This window comes from Panicum virgatum, chromosome 4K (assembly GCF_016808335.1).
Source record: "Panicum virgatum strain AP13 chromosome 4K, P.virgatum_v5, whole genome shotgun sequence".
NCBI lineage: Eukaryota > Viridiplantae > Streptophyta > Magnoliopsida > Poales > Poaceae > Panicum > Panicum virgatum.
Genome location: NC_053139.1, coordinates 42,591,164 through 42,610,298, shown reverse-complemented (window position 1 = coordinate 42,610,298; position 19,135 = coordinate 42,591,164). Strand labels below are relative to the sequence as shown.

Here is a 19,135-nt window from a genome sequence, read left to right as displayed (position 1 = left end):
GTGGATTATCCCTCCCAAAATCCTTAGCCCCTCTAAGGGGTGATAATGAGGCTAATTTTGTATGGTCCCCACAAAAATGTGAGTATGCACACACATCTAGACATGAGAATGGGAGAGAGAGGGTGGACATTAGCCCATGGAACCAAACAATCTACCTTGGGCTAATTCTTAACCTACCAATTTAAGGCTAAACATTAGTTCTCAAAATTAGCCATGGGCTAATATTCCAAACAGGGCCATAGTTCTTTGTGGAATGCCATCCAAGAAATCTGGGAAACAGGCTGTACAAGTGACTCATATCTTTGCCCAGCAGCTTTGTTGTGATCTCTAAGCCCATAAAAATCCTTCCTTTTGTCATCCGTGATAAGCGAGCTGGCGATACTAATAAGATGACACTGAGAACTCATCTGGCTAACTTCCTGAAGGTTAATATCTCTCCTCTATAGAACAATGATGAGTTTAATGAGTTTATAGATCTCATTGAAGACCCAAACACAAGGTGAACTATCTATCTTGTGTTGTATAAATTTGTATTTTGTGCTTCTAAAATTTACGGCGCCTTGACATTTTAGATAATTGGTATCTGGATTTGCTGATTCAAACTAATAGCTTGTGTTGGGAACCGAGGTGACCCTAATCCCCACTAAGCTGAGGACCTATACCTAAAACACACACCAACTCACTCTAGAGTCAGTTAGCCTTTTCAATTTCTAGCTACTTAGTGTATAAGGTCCTTTCGACGGCAGAGCCGCCTTCTCGCTTCCGGGTGGCAGAGCCTACCAACAGATGAAGCTGGCTTCCGGGAGGCAGAGCCTTTCTACGATGAAGCCTAGACCCTTTGTGATCCCGGGTGGCAGAGCCAACCTATGATAGATCACAACTTATACACTAAGTACTTAGAAACTGGAAAACTAACACTTACAAAACACTTGCTTTATTACAACACAATAGTATTACACAAGACACTCTTTAGTGTCTACCTAGCACTCACCCTCTCATGCTCTCATCTAGTTATCTACCTTGCTCTCATCTACCATGCTCTTGGATGGATGGCATGGCAAGGGAGGAGTTCTCTATTTATAGGGTTACAAGGCCATTGGATTATTGACATGTGGCAAAATCATAGCCCTTGATCTAAATTCTACACTCTTCCATGAAAATATCTAGTCCTAGAAATATCTTTGATTTATTTTATTTAGATATTCTAGAGAACTCCATGGAAAATATCTTATCCTTGAATTGTGGAGAAAAGTGTAGAAGTTTGACTTGCTCCCTTCAACACTCCCCTCAAGACAATCTTCTATCCAAAGTAGTCCTGCAGACCATGCTGAGTGCTTCTCGAAATTTTTCAAATTTTACCTTATTGAAACTCTTCGTGAGAATATCGGCGGTATGCTCATCTGTCTTTGTAGGCACCATCTCAATTTCTCCCTTAAGGACCTTTTCTCTTACTAGGTTCGGGCCCGTGCGTTGCTACGGATGATAAAAATAATTTTACAGTAATTAACACATATAGTACAAGGAATACATGATACGATAATGCTCATCGATATTCACAAGCAAGCAAACTTCAGCATAATAATTTTAAATTAAATGAAATAATCTACTGCTCCATGCAACCTTCTCGAGGACCAGCATCTCCATGTATATATCAACAGGACAGATACAGAACATTGAACATTGGTAAATAGTGGTTGATAAGCAGTGATTTTTTTGATCCAACCGAACACTAAACATCTGCAGTTTCTATTAGCTGACACTCAACATGGTGGTCATGCTGCAATGTGAACTTCTGAGCTGACACTCACCAATCCCTTTCCAACCTGAAACAAATCCAAAAAATTGTAGTATAATGAGTCCAATTTATCATGAAACAGTTCACATGACCATACTAATAGATGCATGCCTATCAATACTTATATGCGTACCCTTCAATATTAGCATAAGGACTAAATAGTGATATTATATTAACCACACAAATCTGCAATGATGAAACAAAAGAAATCGCACTCTCAAATTTCAACAAAATATTCATAAACAATGGTATCCATATGAACATGGTACATCTGAAATTTGTTTTAGCAGAATTTAGCAGAATTATCAAACATATTTATATATAGATATACAGAATTTAACAGTAAACTACGCATCAAAACAATGATTTGCTAATAGAAACAAGCCAGTAGATTTGCTAACACACAGTTTGTACCCAAAAAATTTGGTACAAAACAAAGGAAACCAGGTAAGTACCTGCACATCATACATTTTGAACATATGGTAAAAAAGTACAAAACTAAGCAAACCAGTACCTGGTGGGACATCTGTGTAGGCATTGGTGAAATTAGGCTTCACCAAGTTTACCGAGGGCGAATTTGAATAAGGATGGTCCTCAGTAAAAGTCTCTCTTTCTAATAAAATGAAAGTTGTAATCGGGATGACCTTCATACCTACAGAAAAAAGTAGTGCAAACATGGGTCTACTTAAACGCAAACCTGCAGGAATTGATTTGTTCTGTGTTTCAACACTCCTTTTCTGATAAGCTTCATGGTACTTTTTATTTCTTTCATTATTTTTATCAACTGTCTTCAGAGGAGTCAGAATATTTTCACTTCCCCGATTGAGCAAAGCAGAATCTGCAGACGTGGAGAGTTGGTTTTGTGCCATGGAAAAATTGCATATGAAGTCAAGAAAATTACATATGAACATGTACTTGATGTATGTTCAGCCATTGCAGAAATAATGCATACGTTGGATGCATTAGTAATAGGATTACTTGTATTTAAATCCACTGCAGATTAAAAGGGTGTCAGATGAAACAGTAATTTGAACCAGAGTGCACAATATGAGATCGGCACTGACAATCCAACCGCTAACTCGAACATGTGCAAACCTGGCATATTTTCCTTGTTGTGTGCATGACACTTCTTTCTCTTATATGCCTCGCGCCACTTCCTGTTCTTCTCCTCCCTTTGCTCATCAGTCATTGAGGGAGCACAGACTTTTTCCCGTTGATATGACTCACACCGCTTCCTGTTCTTCTCCTCCCTTTGCTCATCTGTCATCAATGCAGCACAGACTATGCCTTAGAAAATCCAGAGGCAAGAATCAGGACCAATCCTACAGATGACTAAAGGACATATCACTAAAAGATGTAACTGCCCTATCCAAATTTATGGGAAAAGCTGGACTGCCAAATCAGAGATTGTAGATCAGCTTAGACGTTCATATCGCCTTTACGAATTATATCCAGAAAAAAGTGACAGTATTAAACTTTCAAAGATATAAAGTCAATACTCCTATCTGTGCTATTTTCTATCTGTGTTGTTTAGGGTGATAAGAGAAACCAAGAATACTACCTCTAGTATCGTTCAGAGGATCCATCTACTTTCACATGTTGTAGCAAGCCCTGTGTGTAGATCAACGCTGGTTCATGAGCATGGGACAACATCAAAATGAATTCAATGTCGATCTAGATATTATATCAGAACGAATAATGCCATCAGATACGAATTTATGCTGTCAAGCTCAGAGATGAAAGCTAAGGTTCAAGCCAAGTCATTCGAGAGAAAGATAGCTCCACCACAGGCAAGAAATTTTCAGATAGCCTATGCACAATTTCCAGATTGCTCGAACAACTCGATTTGTCTGAGAGATGCAAAAAACAAATGTTCAAAAATGTTGAATGTCTGAGAGATGCGAACCTAACTCCTACTAAACATAGTAATCATTTTAGTTCCTGTCCACACTGGCAGCAAATCGATTCATCGAATAAACTGGAAGCAAATGGATGCCAATAAGCCCAAATGGAAATAGTGAAACAATACTGAAAAAGCATCATTCAGAACTAAAATGAACTACAACCAGATTGCGATTTCTGAATTATTGTAATGAAAGGTGCACATCCAGCACCTAAAGTTTACAAGATCACCATGAAATCATCAAATCTACTATACGTATGTAGTAATTGGAATCCCAAAAGAATCAGGCCATTAGCCTATATACTGCAGAAAAGTAGGCATCTAGGGAGATCGTGCTAATAGCTTCCTTGAGATTTATATTTTTGTTCAATGGCAACATCCAAAGCTAGACTACGTAAAATGCATGCTTGATAAAAGAATCATGTTCAATTTACATGTTGCCGCTAAGATCATTTAACCATAGATGATCAACTTAAACAAGCAAAAGGGAAATTATGAGGCAGTTCGCTAGCAACATTGGAGTATTAATAAAACACAAGACTGCAACAATTGGAGCAGATCGATCTTCAAAACAAACAACAGCATGATGCTTGAGCTACCCAATAACTCAGAGAAACATGCAGAACTGTGACATCCCGACCCAGGGCTTAATAGGATTAATAGGATACTCATACCAACAAGTTGCAACTTTTTTTTCGGAAGTTGGTCTCCAAAAAACTCCGAGGTTAAGTGTGCTTGGCCCGGAGCAATTTGGGGATGGGTGACCGACCAGAAAGTTCTTCCCGGGTGCGCACGAGTGAAGACAAAGTGTGCAGAAAAGACTTGTGTTGGTCTGTGAGGGTAGTCTATGTCCTAGAAAGCTGCCAGATATAAACGGGCCCGGCCTCGGGGAGGCGGGACGTTACAGAATGGTATCAGAGCCGACTCTCGTGGTTTCACGGGCACGTGGGTGCGCAGATGCCACCGGCATGTGGATGAACGCATGGCGGGTTAGTGCGCGGGCATCTGGGATGCGCCGTTGGCACTGGACGCACGGACGTGGCACAGAGACCGTTGGCACTGGACGCACGGACGTAGCACATGGGCCGTAGTCACTAGACGTACGGGGCGTGGCCAAAAGAGGACGTTCTTGGCTTGGATTGACCGACGGGGACGTCGGTTTCTTAAGGGGGTGAGTATGTGACATTCCGACCCAGGGCTTAATAGGATTAATATGATACTCATACCAACAAGTTTCAACTTCTTTTCTGGAAGCTGGTCTCCAAAGAAGTCCGAGGTTAAGCGTGCTTGGCCCGGAGCAATTTGGGGATGGGTGACCGACCAGGAAGTTCTTCCCGGGTGCGTACGAGTGAGGACAAAGTGTGCAGAAAAAACTTGTGTTGGTCTATGATGGTAGTCTATGTCTTCGAAAGCACTCATACGTTTTCAAATTTCAACCGCCTGGCATGCTGGCGTGCGAGATCTGACTGGGGAACGAAAAAACAAGAGGCGCAAATGACGGGCGGACGGGGAGGAGGATGATACGAAGCAGGAGTACAAAGGACGGTGGATGAAAGACCACTAAAAAAACGTCACCCTTAGCCTCTTTTTAGTAGTAGAGATGTAGTGATAGTGAACTTCTATGTGTTTAGTCGTTGCATGGAAGATAGGATTTTCTATAAGCCGAATGGAAGATAGATTGTCACAGAAAATCCTTACTTGATATTATGTTGGCTGGTGAAGATCCTCCATCAACTGCTTCAGCCAGGTGCTTTCTTGTGCTGCCATTGCTGTTGATCGATACTCTGCTTCAGTACTAGATAATGCCACAGTTGGTTGTCTCTTACTGCACCATGATATAGCTCCAGATCCAAGACTAAAGAAGTATCCCATAGTTGATCGCCGTGTGCCACAGTCTCCTGTATAGTCGGCATCATAGTATCCCATCACCTGGCAATCATTTATCTTCTTGTATAGAATACCAAAATTGATGGTGCCTTTAACATACTTGAGGATATGCATGACTGCATCAAGGTGAGGCTCCTTTGGATTGCTCATGTACCGACTAACAACTCCAACTGGATAAGAAATATCTGGTCGAATCAGCGTAAGATAGATAAGACTCCCAACCAGCTGTCCCAACCAGCTGTCGATACATAGTCATATCCTCCAAGTCATATCCTTCATCCTCTTGTAGCCTCGCATTGGGATCCATAGGAGTAGAAATATGCTTGCATTCAAGCATCCCATATTTTTGCAGAAGATCCTTGGCATATTTCTGTTGACCCAGAAATAACCCTTCATTTGTGCGCTCCACCTAAGTCCAAGGAAATATTTCAACTCTCCAAGCTCCTTCATTTGAAAGCGGACTGAGAGATTTTCTCTTGTCCTTTGTATTTCCTTGGAATAGTCTCCCGTGATAATCAAATCATCAACATAAACTAGGATTATTACTAGTCTTCCTTCCTTTGCTTTCACAAATAAGCTAGAGTCTGATGGAGCGACTTTAAAACCACTCTGTACGAGAAACTCACCGATCTTCACATACCATGCTCGTGGTGCTTGCTTCAAGCAAAAGTGCCTTCTTCAGTTTGCAAACATACTTGGGGTGGATCTTACTCTCGAAAGCCTCTAGGTTGCTCCATGTAAATATCCTTATCTAGTTCTCCATGTAGGAATGCATTCTTGACATCCATCTGCCACAATTTTCATGACTTGCAAGCAGCTAGTGTTAGCAAGACTCGAACAGTTGTGATTTTTGTCACTGGGCTAAAAGTTTCCTCATAATCCAGCCCGTATTATTGGGAGAAACCCCGAGCCACAAGTCGAGCCTTATACCTTTCAACTGAGCCATTTGGACGAGTCTTTATTTTGTAGACCCATTTGCAAGATATAGGCTTTACTTCATTTGATTTTGACACTAAATCTCATGTTTGATTATCATTTAGTGCCTTAATTTCTTCCTCCATCGCCTTACGCCACTGAAGACCTTTTGATGCTTCTTCATATGAAGATGGCTCAACAAGTATAGGCTCATCAACAAAGGCAGCATTTGCATACCTTGGATTAGGTTTGATCTTCCTGTTGACTCTTTTCTGGTCAACACACCAATGCGCTAGAATGCACGGATTGCAACGATCGTCACCAGCGGGCTTCAGATGGCGATCGGTCAGACCGGCCGCTCCAACCGGTCAGTCCGGTTGAAGGCAGAAACACGCGAAACCTAGCACCTCGAGCTCAGGAGGGACCCCGTCGGAGCTTGAAGAACTAGGATTGTCTTGAGGTCGGCAGGCCACTCAAGACACCCTTGAACGCCGTAGAGACGAGCAAAGAACAACAAAGGGGTTGGAAAAGATTAGGGTTTGAGAAATTGAGTAAAAGAGATTGTATTGATTCGATTGTGGTTAGAAAACCCTCAATCGGCCGCAGCCTTTATGTTTATAGGCCGGGGAGGACGTACCCCTTCCAAATTGGGTTACAATAGGACTCTTAACACAAAACCCTAATCCTACTCGGATTACAGGCCCAGACCGGTCTGACCAGTCGTCCCAACCGGTCAGACCGGTCGGCTCATCATTAATCCGATGTTCAACAATAAAATCCGCTACAATTTAGCCTTTTATGGATTTCAAAGACTCATAGGCCAAATCATACTCTACAAGTGCATAAGCCCATTTGCCGATTCTCCCACTAAAAATCGGCTTTTGAAACATATGCTTAATAACACTGGCTTGACAAGTTACTATACATGTACTTAGATAACAAATAATGTTTCAACTTGGTACAAGCATATTATAAAGATAAGCACAACTTTTTAATAAATGTATACCTTGTTTCCGCATCAATAAGTCGTCGGCTCAAATAAGTAATAATGTACTCCTTCTCTTCGGTCTCTTGAGTCAAAACAGCACAAAAAATTTTATCTTCTGCAGCCACATAAAGCCTAAAAGGAACCCCTCTCTTAGGCGCCATAAGCACCGGCGGCGAAGACAAATAATTCTTAATCTTCTCAAATAACTCTTGTTGTTCTGCCCCCAAGTAAATTTGGCTTCATCTTTTAACCGAAGAATAGGAGTAAAAGAATCAATCTTTCCGGACCAGATAAATATAAATCTCCTCAAATAATTCACCTTGCCCAAGAATTTCTGCAAATCTTTCTTACAAGTTGGAGCCTCAACACGCTTCATGGCTTCAACTCGCTTTGGATCAATCTCTATGCATTTCTCATGAATAATAAAACCCAAAAACTTTCTAGCCGATACTCCAAAAGCACATTTGAGCGGATTCATCTTAAAACCATACCGACACATCCTCTCAAGAGACAATCTCAAATCAGCCAAATGATTTCCCAAACCGGCCGATTTAATCACAGTATCATCAATATAGACTTCCAATATAACATCAAGTAAATCATGGAAGATCAAATTCATAACTCTTTGATAAGTGGCACCGGCATTTTTCAAACCAAAAGTCATGACAACCCACTCAAAACCGATAAATCCCAGACATCTAAAGGCCGTTTTAGACATATCTTCTTCAGCCATAAAAATTTGATTGTAACCGGTCTTACCATCAAGAAAACTATTGACACGATGTCCGGAAGTTTCATTAATCAACATATCGGAAATAAGCATAGGATATTCATCTTCAGAAGTAGCTTTATTCAGATTTCTGAAATCGATGCACACTCTAATCTTGCCTGAATCTTTCTTCTCAACGGGCACAATATTAGAGATCCACTCCGTATATCGACAAGACCGAATAAATCTAGCTTCTAACAAGAGATTAATTTCTTCTTTAATTCGATCATTCATTGCGCGATTAAATCGCCTAGCAGGTTATTTATAAGGTCTAAAACCGGCCTTAATCGGCAGCCGATGCTCAACCAAATCACGACTCAAATCAGGCATTTCAGAATAACTCCATGCAAAGCAATCCACATACTCTTTCAATAACTTTATTAAGTCGGCTTTATATTCAGCCGATAAATTTGCATTTACAAAAGTCGGCCTAGGAACACTACCATCTCCAATATCTATCTTTTCTAAAGGATCAGCCGACGTAAATCCCTGGCCTAACTTATCCATGTCTTTAGTATCTTCAATGGCCTCACACATATCATATCGGTCTGACCGGTCTGGACATCCGGTCTGACCGGTCTCGCCTAAGTTGCTTGCTGCACTCATTTTATTTACAATAATGCAGCCGATTCTCCATCGGCTTTAGATTAGCAGGCACGAACCCATCCTTGGTGCAACTGATCAGCTCGAAATCAGACAAATCCAACCCCGAGACTTGATATCATCATGCATAATAAGAGTGTTGGAATCAGCGGTTGCAATGTAGGATGAAGTGTCACCATGGACTACCTCAATCTCATCGCCGATCCACTGAATAAGAACTTGATGCAAGGTAGAAGGCACACATTGATTAGCATGAATCCAATCATGTCCAAATATCAAACTGAAATTACCTTGCACCTCGAAGACGAAGAAGGCTGTTGCTAGCGTGTTGCTCCCCACGGTCAACTCCATGGAAGCCACCCCTTTAGCACCAATAGGGTCGCCTCCACCCACGCCACTGACCGTCATGTCCGTCTTGATCAGCTCTTCATCCGCCCCTGCAAGCTTCTTATATAATGAATAGGGCATCAAATTTACAATTGCTCCCCATCAACAAGCATACGAGAATTCAGCCTTCCATTAATGTGACCCCTCATGTAAAGGGCCTTCAAGTGATTGTCCGATTCTTTTGGCTTGTGGAATACGGCCTCGCGTGGCCCGAAATCCAGAAGAGTCGCCTCTTCCTCTTTCGAAACAGCATAGTACTCTTCGAAGAAACGCACAACATTTATCTCCATGTTGCTGCGTTCTGGAGAAGCTTCATAATCCACCAGTTCCTCATCACCCAAAGCCGCAGGAACTACTGGAACTTCATCGTGCAAAGCCGAAGTAGCTGCTTCGACCTTCTGCTCAACAACAGGCTGGACCGGTCTGATCGGTTGCGCCTGGCAGTCAAACCAGTCCTCTACACCAGTCAGACCGGTCATATGGGGCGGTTCAACCAGTCTTGTTGACTGCACAGTGGGTTTGGCCCGCCATTCTTTGCCCTGAGGAACCATTGGCCGATATTTATTGAAGTGCTCATCCCTAAGCTTCTCGGCCTCTTGCTCCTTCTGCTCCTAGCGCCTTAAGCGCTGCAGTCTCCTCTTTTGCAAATAAACCCGGCGGGCACCACCTAGGTTGATGGTACTTGTTCGCCGAGCTGCTACTGCTGGCTTCATGGTCATTAGCCAACACAAGCTTCTGGGGATCAGTTTTGGCCGACATGCCAAACACCATCGGCCTCTTTCCAACATCTTTAAAGACCACGTTCACATCACCGACTTTCACAATTTCATCGGCAGTGATCTTCCCAGAATCAACTTGCATGGGTTGAACCTCATCTTCCTTCCTCTTGATGCGATACTCCTCCCTTGGAAGATGAGATTGGACCGGCCTCTGTTGAGAGCGGTCTGACCGGTGCAGCATGTTGCTGCTGACCAGATTGGCGTGGGCTCAATCGGTCATGCACCGGCATTCTGGAGCCTTCCCCCTGATAATATGGTGGGTATGGCATAGGGAAGCACTGCATTCACACTCCCTCGTGTTCTCACACTGGATTTGTAGCATTTGATGCCGGAGGCATCCATGGCATACTAGCATATGCTTTTTGGGGTGGGAACACAGTGACGACATCACCTCTGTGTTATTGAGCCCTTCCCTCATTGGAGAACTAGCTCGACGCGGGGGTGACCAATATCTCTTTTTTAGTGGCCTATCCTGTCGAACGGCCTTAGTGTACTTATTCAGAAGCTGGCCAAAGATCGGTTTCTGAGCAAAAAAACCTTCCTTGAATCGTTGTCACATTCTGCTTCCAAGTACCCTCTTTCGGGCGCTTGGGCTTGAAAGTACTTGGTCGGCCCTGGGGCTGACCGGTCGGTGAAACCGGTCTGACCGGTCGGTCCTGGACAGCAGGCCGACTTGCAGCAGAAGAAGAACTTTCTTGCCCCCCGGGCACTTGGCCAGAACCACTTCCCTAGCCAGAATTTTGTCATTGACATTCTTCGGCCTTGCTTCACCAATCACCACATTTTTGCCTTCCGCTCCTTCGGCTTGTTCCGGCCGAAGCAGTACCTTTGCATTGCTCAAGTCAATGGTATGTGTGTTGGTGTGAACAGGGAACTGTGTCTTATCAACTTTCATCTCAGGAAAGATCAATCGTCCTTCATTCATGGCCGATTGAACCTGGCGACGGAATACATTACAGTCATTAGTTGCATGAGAATGAGAGTTATGAAATTTACAATATGCTCGCCGCTTTAACTCCTCAAGTGGCGGTATAACATGAGTAATTTTAATATGTCCTAAACGCAATAATTCATCAAAGATACGGTCGCATTTAGAAACATCAAAGGTAAATTTCATTTCTTCCTTCCGATTCTTTTGAACCGGCTTAAGTGATGCACAAGAAGATGGTTTGGCTGCCAATGGCCAAACAAATTCAGCAGTGTAAACCTCTCTATCCTCATCACTCAATGAATCAGAATCATACTCAACAACATGGGTATTTGAACGATGAGGTTTATATGCATCTTTAGAATTTTTAAACTTAGTCTCTTGGCTCATAGCTCGAAGTTGCAAACCATTAATAGAATAATAAACTAGACCTTCGAGTTTTTCCTTAAGATACGAACGTAAACCACCAAGAGCAATATTAGCTAAATCCTTTCCAGGAATAGTCAAGTTGAAGCATTGGTTTTTAATATCTTTAAATCTTTTAAAGTAGTCCGAGACTGATTCATCTCGCCTTGTCTAACTGATGTCAAATCTGTTATTTTTGCCTCGTTATCCCCCATTGTAAAAGTGATCGTGGAATTTCTGCTCTAATTCGTTCCAAGATTGGACCGAATTCGGGGGTAAAAACGCAAACCAAGAAAAAGCCGTCCCAGTTAAAGATAATGAAAATAATCATACTCGCAAAGAATTACTGCAACTAGCCTCACCAAGCTGAGCCACATACTGACTAATATGTTCCCAAGTTGACCGATTATCATCCCCACAGAACTTAATAAAATCAGGCACCCTCCACCTCGAAGGGTAAGGGACTAAATCGAAAGCATCGGGACACGGTCACTGATACAAGCGGCTTTTACTAGGAGCTAACCCTAGTTGACTCAGCTCGCTTCTAAAAAGTTGGCTCAGATCTTCTTTTATTTTAATTAGATCAGCCTTATAATTCTCAGCATTTGATGTTTGAGCACCAGATTTTAGACGATTTACTGCTGGAGCAGCATCACTCATCGTCTGTACGGTATTGTGAGGGCTATTTTTAGTCAAATCGTCCCAAACATCTTGTGGCATAGCAGGTGCGAAAGGTGGCTCGCCATATGATCTGGTGGTATATGGCAGAACAAAGACCTCCAATTCATTGGTTCGGCCAGTAGCAGCCGAACTTGGAATTGGCGTAAGTGCTGGAGTGGACGCCGAGGCCAGCACCATGGCACCGGTCTGACCGGTCGATGCGACCGATCTGACCGGTTCGGCCGTGGTTGGCCGAACGGTGCCTGACGGTGGTGCCTGCCCAGCGAAATAATTCGGTGGCATACCATACTGTACATTATCATTAGAAACAGGCGCCGCCGAACTCTAAGCAATATCTTTAGTGGAATAAGAAGTATCCACGGATTTGCCCTTTTTATCGTCTCATGCATCTTGAATATGAGATTCTGCGTGAGAGTTTGCGACTTCTCGAACTTATACACAAATTTCCTCAAAAAGTGAACAAGAGGGTCTTTAGGAGTACTTACATCAATGGGAGGAGAAGTCGACGTTGTAGTGGAAGGAGCAGGCAATGTAGCAGATTGGAACGCCGGCATGACAAATTTTTCCTTCTCGATCACACCTTGCTGGGTTTTCTTGTAGCATGCAAGCATCTTCGCCCTGATCTCCTCGTTTTGCCACTTCAAATCGGCTTCGAACTTCTGGCGTTGCTCTTCAGATAGATCTTCGTAAGTGATGTTGATGGCATTCGTCGGATCTACATTGGAAGCATCTCCTAATTCACCGGCCATTGTAACCGATGTAGATTGATTCTTCTTCCCTAGCAGAGTCGCCAAAAAGTATGTTGACGCTTTTCTGGTCAACACACCAATGCGCTAGAACGCGCGTATCGCAACGATCGTCACTAGTGGGCTTTAGACAGCGACTGGTCAGACCAGCCGCTCCAACCGGTCAGACCGGTTGAAGGCAGAAACACGCGAAACCTAGCACCTTGAGCTCGGGAGGGATCCCGTCGGAGCTTAAAGAACTAGGGTTGTCTTGATGTCGACAAGCCACTCAAGACGCCCTTGAACGCCGTAGAGACGAGCAAAGAACAGCAAAGGGGTTAGAAAAAATTAGGGTTTGAGAAATTGAGTAAAAGAGATTGTATTGATTCAATTGTGGTTAGAAAACCCTCAATCGGCCGCAGCCTTTATATTTATAGGCCGGGGAGGACGTACCCCTTCCAAATCGGGTTACAATAGGACTCTTAACACAAAACCCTAACCCTACTCGGATTATAGGCCCAGATCGGTCTGACCGGTTGGCCCAATCGGTCAGACCGGTCATACTCAGTTATTGCCAATTTTGGCCTCCAACACTTCGTTGTTGTCCTCCGTAGTTCTTGAATAGGCTTCTCAAGCTCCATTTGTTGCAATTGAGGGTCCTCCAGTGTCATATGATGTACACCAATCTTCCATGGGCTCTTGGCTTTCACTGACGGACCCTCTTTATTTTCATTTGGAGTTTGTGCCTCCTCCTCGTCTTCTATGATTTCTTCTGGAACCTCCTCTAATTCCTTAGTATTAGGTAACTCAACCTTTTCAGATGACCACCAAGCAGAAGATTCATCAAACCCCACATTCCTTGAGGTGTGGCACTTTCCTGTGGTTGGATCGCAGCATCTCCAACCTTTTCGCGCATCATCATATCCGACAAAGATCCACCGAATTGCCTTCTTCTCAAACTTGTTCCTTAGGTGATCAGGCACAAACACGTAGCAGAGACAACCAAATACTTTGAGATGGCTTACCACTAGCTTCACTCATAGCAACTCATGAGGAGATTTGAATCCCAGCTTTGGTTGAGGTAGCATATTAATGATATAGGCTGCCGTCCTCGTACACTCAGCCCAAAATCTTCCAGGCACATTCTTGGCATGGAACATACTTCGGCAAGTTTCAGCAAGGTGACGATTCTTGCGCTCTGCTACTCCATTCTGTTTTGGAGTATTTGGGCATGTCAATTGCCTTCTTGCGCTCCCTGAGATATATAGTGAACTCATTTGACAGATACTCTCTTCCATTATCAGTGTGGAGGCATATAATTTTCATGTTGAGTTCACCTTCTATCATCTCTGCTATAACAAAAGGATGCGCGAAGTGATCACCTTGCACCACACAAAACATAACAGCACTAGACGTTGTGTCTTGACCAACATTGTGGCAGAACCGCCTAAATTATCCCGGCTCAAGTGCGTAAACCATCACCATAAAGGCAACATTAGCTTAAACGCACTTCAAACGGAACAATTTTTGGTCTGTCGGGTAACGTCCCGATACAACCACCGATTCTCGGATCGAACAAGCATACCCCGCACGAAGGCGAGTCCAGAGATATTACAATCACAATTTTTACAACACAGGCATAGTAACGATTACAAACCAGTTAAAAACATTATTACAAGGCCAACTTAAATAAAACAGTTATACAAGTTATGATTATAAGTTCAGAGTCTAAACAGCGGAAGATGAGACACGATGACTACAACACGTCGCAAAAGTATACCAAGCTAGCCCAAGCATGGTATTACTCGTCACAGTCATTGCCGGCCGAAGACGTATCCCATTCTACGGACCAGCCAGGAGGCAATGTGCAAGGATAGGTCAAGCTAGCGATCTGATCCTCAAAAGTCATACCTGAAAAAGGTTTCAACAGCAAGGCTGAGTATTCTAATACTCAGCAAGACTTAACCGTCAACGGGTATAAGTAGCCCACTTTAACTAGACTATGCAAGGTTTTGTGAGGCTCTGGTATTCCTTTTTGCTGAAAAGCAATAAGAGTATGTCCTTACTTTCAAGTTTTAGCTTCAAGATTCTAGTTGATTAACCATTCTATGTAAGCAGCTACTAACCAATCATGGTGGAACTTCTAAGCAAACATCAAGATTAATAAGAATATTGTTGCTCTTATTACTCTGTGTGGCAGATCAATTAAGCAGTCTCATTTCATCGTGAGAGGCGGACGATTCTGAATCGAAATTCAACCTTGCAAGGATAACCTAACACACACGTTTGGAACACCGTCGGGTCGTTTCCAAACAACCGTTTGCCTCTCTTTCCGGCTCGTGGATAGGAACACTCTCCCCGACTACAGGTCCACCCGTGCCCGGTCCACCCTTGTCCCTAGAAGTCGTAGTGTTGCGCAACATAAAATAAAACCTATCTCTAAGAGAGAGTGTCAGGTATATCCACTCCCCGGTCCAATCGGTTACTAGGCTTACCGCGTACCATATTTACGGCATGTGGCTAGTACGTTCAAAAACTTAACCGGCACTACCACACACCGCGACCTTAGTAAGTTCATCAACACAGACGGGGTATCACATAAGGTCATGATATCGAACACAACCCCGTCCGTCATCCTTATATTGATAACAGAAAGTAAACAATCAATTCCTATAAAGCTCGCGAGTGACAGGCAATCACTCGACTTTTACCGGTCCTATAAGCTTAGCAATTATTCGAACTCAAGTCTAGTGTTCAGTACATAGGTTCCTAGGATCATGCATCTAAGGTTTCAATTCAACTCCTATGAACTGTAAATGCACAAGTAAAATAATACAGTAAATGATATTAATTTGAAATATAGGTTATGTCCGGGGCTTGCCTTCTCGATAATTGCTAACTATTTCAGCTCTAGGCTCTTCCGAACTTTGGTCCGGGGCTTCAGTTAGTTCCGCAGTGTTCACTTGAGCTTCGAGATCACCTCCGTCAGATTCCGGGATCAGCTCGTACGTCCCGTCCGATAAGGCAGTCGTGTCTATATGCAATGCAAGAACAACATTATAAACAAATATGGGCAATCGTTTATAGAGTAGTTAAATAACAAATTTAACTACACAAGGCATCATGATCAACAGCACAAAAGAAGTTAACTAACTTCATAAAATGAGTGGTGGTGATTTCCTATACGATTAAATCATGGTTTGTAAATAAATCAACAACTCAGAGTACAAATAGTAATAAATTATACCAAAATTACACTAAATAGAACATGAACATACTCAGCTACCCTGTAAAAATCATGCCAAGACATGTAGTCATTTAATCACAACAAATCATTCATGCAGGCAACACCTAGCACAAGCTTGAATTATACAGACTAAAATATAGCAAAGTAGAAGCTCAAAATTTAACAGGAGATCTACACAGTGATGATCTAGCTACTGTGAATTTTTCATGATTTTACCTACACAGAAATAATTCTGAGAAAATAAAGAAAACAGACATCAGTTTAGCAAGATTCAATTTTAGCTCCTGTTCTAGTCATGAACTAAGGCTCAAACTTCCTGGTCAAGCTAATATACTCCAGATAAACACTCAGGAATATTTTCAGGATTTAACAAGAACAGAAATTATTTACCATAAATAAAGTGTACTAAACAAGGATTAAATCAAATAAATAGCTACAACAAAGAACTGATCATGAAATTTTTATAGAAAAACTAGTGTAACATGATTCAACCCCCACAAAAATTTCAGAGCAATACAAGCTTTCAAGCATCAGATAAGAAAAAGATTAAAGAACAAGTATTTATATACCTAATAACACAAAACAAAATCTACAGCAAAAACTTGTAACTAAAGCCTAACATATTATGGTTCTACTGCATAGAGCTCTTCAAGAGGATTCCAAAACATCAAGATTTGCTATTTTACGAATTTTCTACAAATTGATATTGAATTTCAAAGATCACAGCAAACTATTTCAAACAAGTCCTTAGAGCACTATTCCTCTGAGTCACTGACATCGCAGACAGCCCCCTGGGCTTTTTCAAATTCAAAACCGAGGTCCTCGGGTCGGGTCAGAGGGGGAGCGCGGGTTTGACCGGCGATTTCCCGGCGAGGGGCTCACCGGCGGCGAGGGTGGAGGGGTGCGTGAGCCTCACTGGTGCAAGGCGCACCTCTGGGTGCTTGGAATCGAGGCTAGGGCGGTCGGAGGTGGGGTGTCGACGGCGAGCGGCGGCTTGCGGGCTCGGAGCACGGCGGCGAGGTAGCTCCGGTAGGTTTGGGCGAGGGGAAAATGGCCGGGGAGCTGCGCTAGGACGAGGCGCGGCTTATGGTGGGGGATGTAGGGGTGCAGCGGGCCTGCAGTGGCGGCTCCGTGACGGGGTGAGCTCGCCGGGGTTCAATCAAGGCGGCGGCGGCGTTCTGCGGCGTGGGAGCGATGAGAGAGCGAAGGGACGCGCGAAATCGAGTTCTGGGACTCTTGTAGTGCGCGGGCGCTCGCTAGAAGAGGGCGGCGTGCTCTGCAGCGGGCGCTCCACGGCGGCGTCGCGGTGGCGGCCGTCGGGGCGGTTCTGGAAGCGGCGGGGGCGCGTGGCTCGGCCGGGAGGCTCCAGCGCGAAGCAACAGGAGGGGGAGGAGGTCGTCCGCGACGCGTGGGCGCCAGCGCATGGCGGAGTAATGGCCGGGAAAGCCGGGAAGGCGTCGGCGGGCGGCGCTGTCGGTGGCCGGCGACGAAAAGCAGAGCAGGGAGGTGGGAGATGGTGATAAGGGTCGATTTGTAATTACCAAAAATTCCAGGGACCTCTCTGTAAACAAGCAATAACTTTTAAACTAAAGCTCAAATGAAAAAGTGCCCAACATGAAAGTTGTTCAACTTTCCAAGATCTACAACTTTTATGTTTTGCAAAAATTTATTTGACCAAAGACTCAAGAGCTAAAATTAAAATCATTGAGGAGATTTTGAATTCTAGGAAATTTGTCTTTTTCAAAGCAAATTCACTTTAACTCTAGACTCAAAAGCAAAAATGGCTGCCATGCATTAAATGCATTGAAATTTTGCAAAAACACCCTCCACTAAAACTATAATTACACAACCTATTCAACACAACTGCAGAAAGGACCTTGCATAAAATCATAATTACACTTATAACCTTTCATAATTACAAAAAGATCCTTTTTACGTAATTCAAGCACATAATGCATAACAAACCTACACAATTACTGTGCAGACACCTAATTAAATTACTGTGCAAACACCCGGGGTGTTACAGCCTTTCCCCCTAAAAGGAATCTCGTCCCGAGATTACAGGAAGAAAAGGGTGCAAAGATTTGGTACCTGGATTGGTTCTAAGAAAGTCGGGAAAGTTTCTTTGGAGAAAATTTTCAGTTTCCCAAGTAGCTTCTTCTACAGTATGCTGATTCCACTGTATTTTGTACATTTTAACTTTCTCCCTTCTAGTACTTCTTTCTTTCGCATCAAGAATCTTAATTGGATACTCCGTATAAGATAGATCGGATTCAATCTCGATATTCTGTGGTTCAATGATTTCAGTAGGTACCCTGGTGCACTTCCGAAGTTGTGAGACATGGAAGACATCATGAACGGTGGCCAATTGAGTTGGAAGACGGAGTCGGTGGGCAACATGTCCACAAGTTTCGATAATTTCAAATGGTCCGATGTATCGGGGTGCTAATTTCCCTTTTAAGCCAAAGCGTTGAACACCTTTAGTAGGAGATACTCGCAAATATACAAAGTCTCCTACCTCGAATTGTAAAGGATCTCTTCTTTTGTCTGCATAACTTTTCTGTCTTGATTGGGCTGCTTTAAGATTAACCTGGATAACTCTGACTTGCTCCTCTGCTTCCGAGACTAAATCTGGCCCAAAAATTTTGCGTTCCCCAGCTTGGGACCAATTCAAAGGAGTTCGACACCTTCGACCGTATAATGCTTCAAATGGTGCCATTTGCAAGCTGGATTGATAACTGTTATTGTATGAAAACTCCGCCAGTGCTAGGCACTTAACCCAATTCTTGCCATATTGAATAACACATGCCCTCAACATGTCTTCAAGGATTTGATTGATTCGCTCAGTTTGCCCATCAGTTTGTGGATGATAAGCTGAACTACGAATCAGTTTTGTTCCAAGGGATTCTTGCATTTGCTCCCAGAAACGTGCTATAAACTGAGGCCCACGATCAGAAATAATCGTCTTTGGAATTCCATGTAAACGAACAATCTGATCGAGATAAATCTCTGCGTACCTCTTGGCAGAATAAGTGGTGTGTACTGGAATAAAATGAGCGGTCTTGGTGAGTCTATCAACGATTACCCAAACAGAATCATGCTTTTGAGGAGTAGTGGGTAAAC

At 43.2% G+C, this 19,135-nt stretch overlaps 1 protein-coding gene and 1 long non-coding RNA gene across 2 annotated transcripts; both read right to left on the bottom strand.

Moving 5' to 3' along the window:
- Nucleotides 1-1,645: 1,645 nt before the first annotated feature.
- LOC120705229 lies at nt 1,646-3,423 on the bottom strand. Its single transcript, XR_005687845.1, has 3 exons — nt 3,357-3,423; nt 2,493-3,055; nt 1,646-2,408 (listed from the first exon to the last, which is right to left on the bottom strand). It is a non-coding gene; the product is annotated as an uncharacterized LOC120705229 (long non-coding RNA).
- A 1,979-nt stretch (nt 3,424-5,402) lies between these two features.
- Nucleotides 5,403-9,268, bottom strand: LOC120702253 (secreted RxLR effector protein 161-like). The gene is made up of 2 exons (XM_039985974.1): nt 9,151-9,268; nt 5,403-5,755 (listed from the first exon to the last, which is right to left on the bottom strand). The coding sequence occupies exons 1-2, from the start codon at nt 9,266-9,268 to the stop codon at nt 5,403-5,405; spliced, it is 471 nt and encodes a 156-aa protein (XP_039841908.1).
- Nucleotides 9,269-19,135: the final 9,867 nt, after the last annotated feature.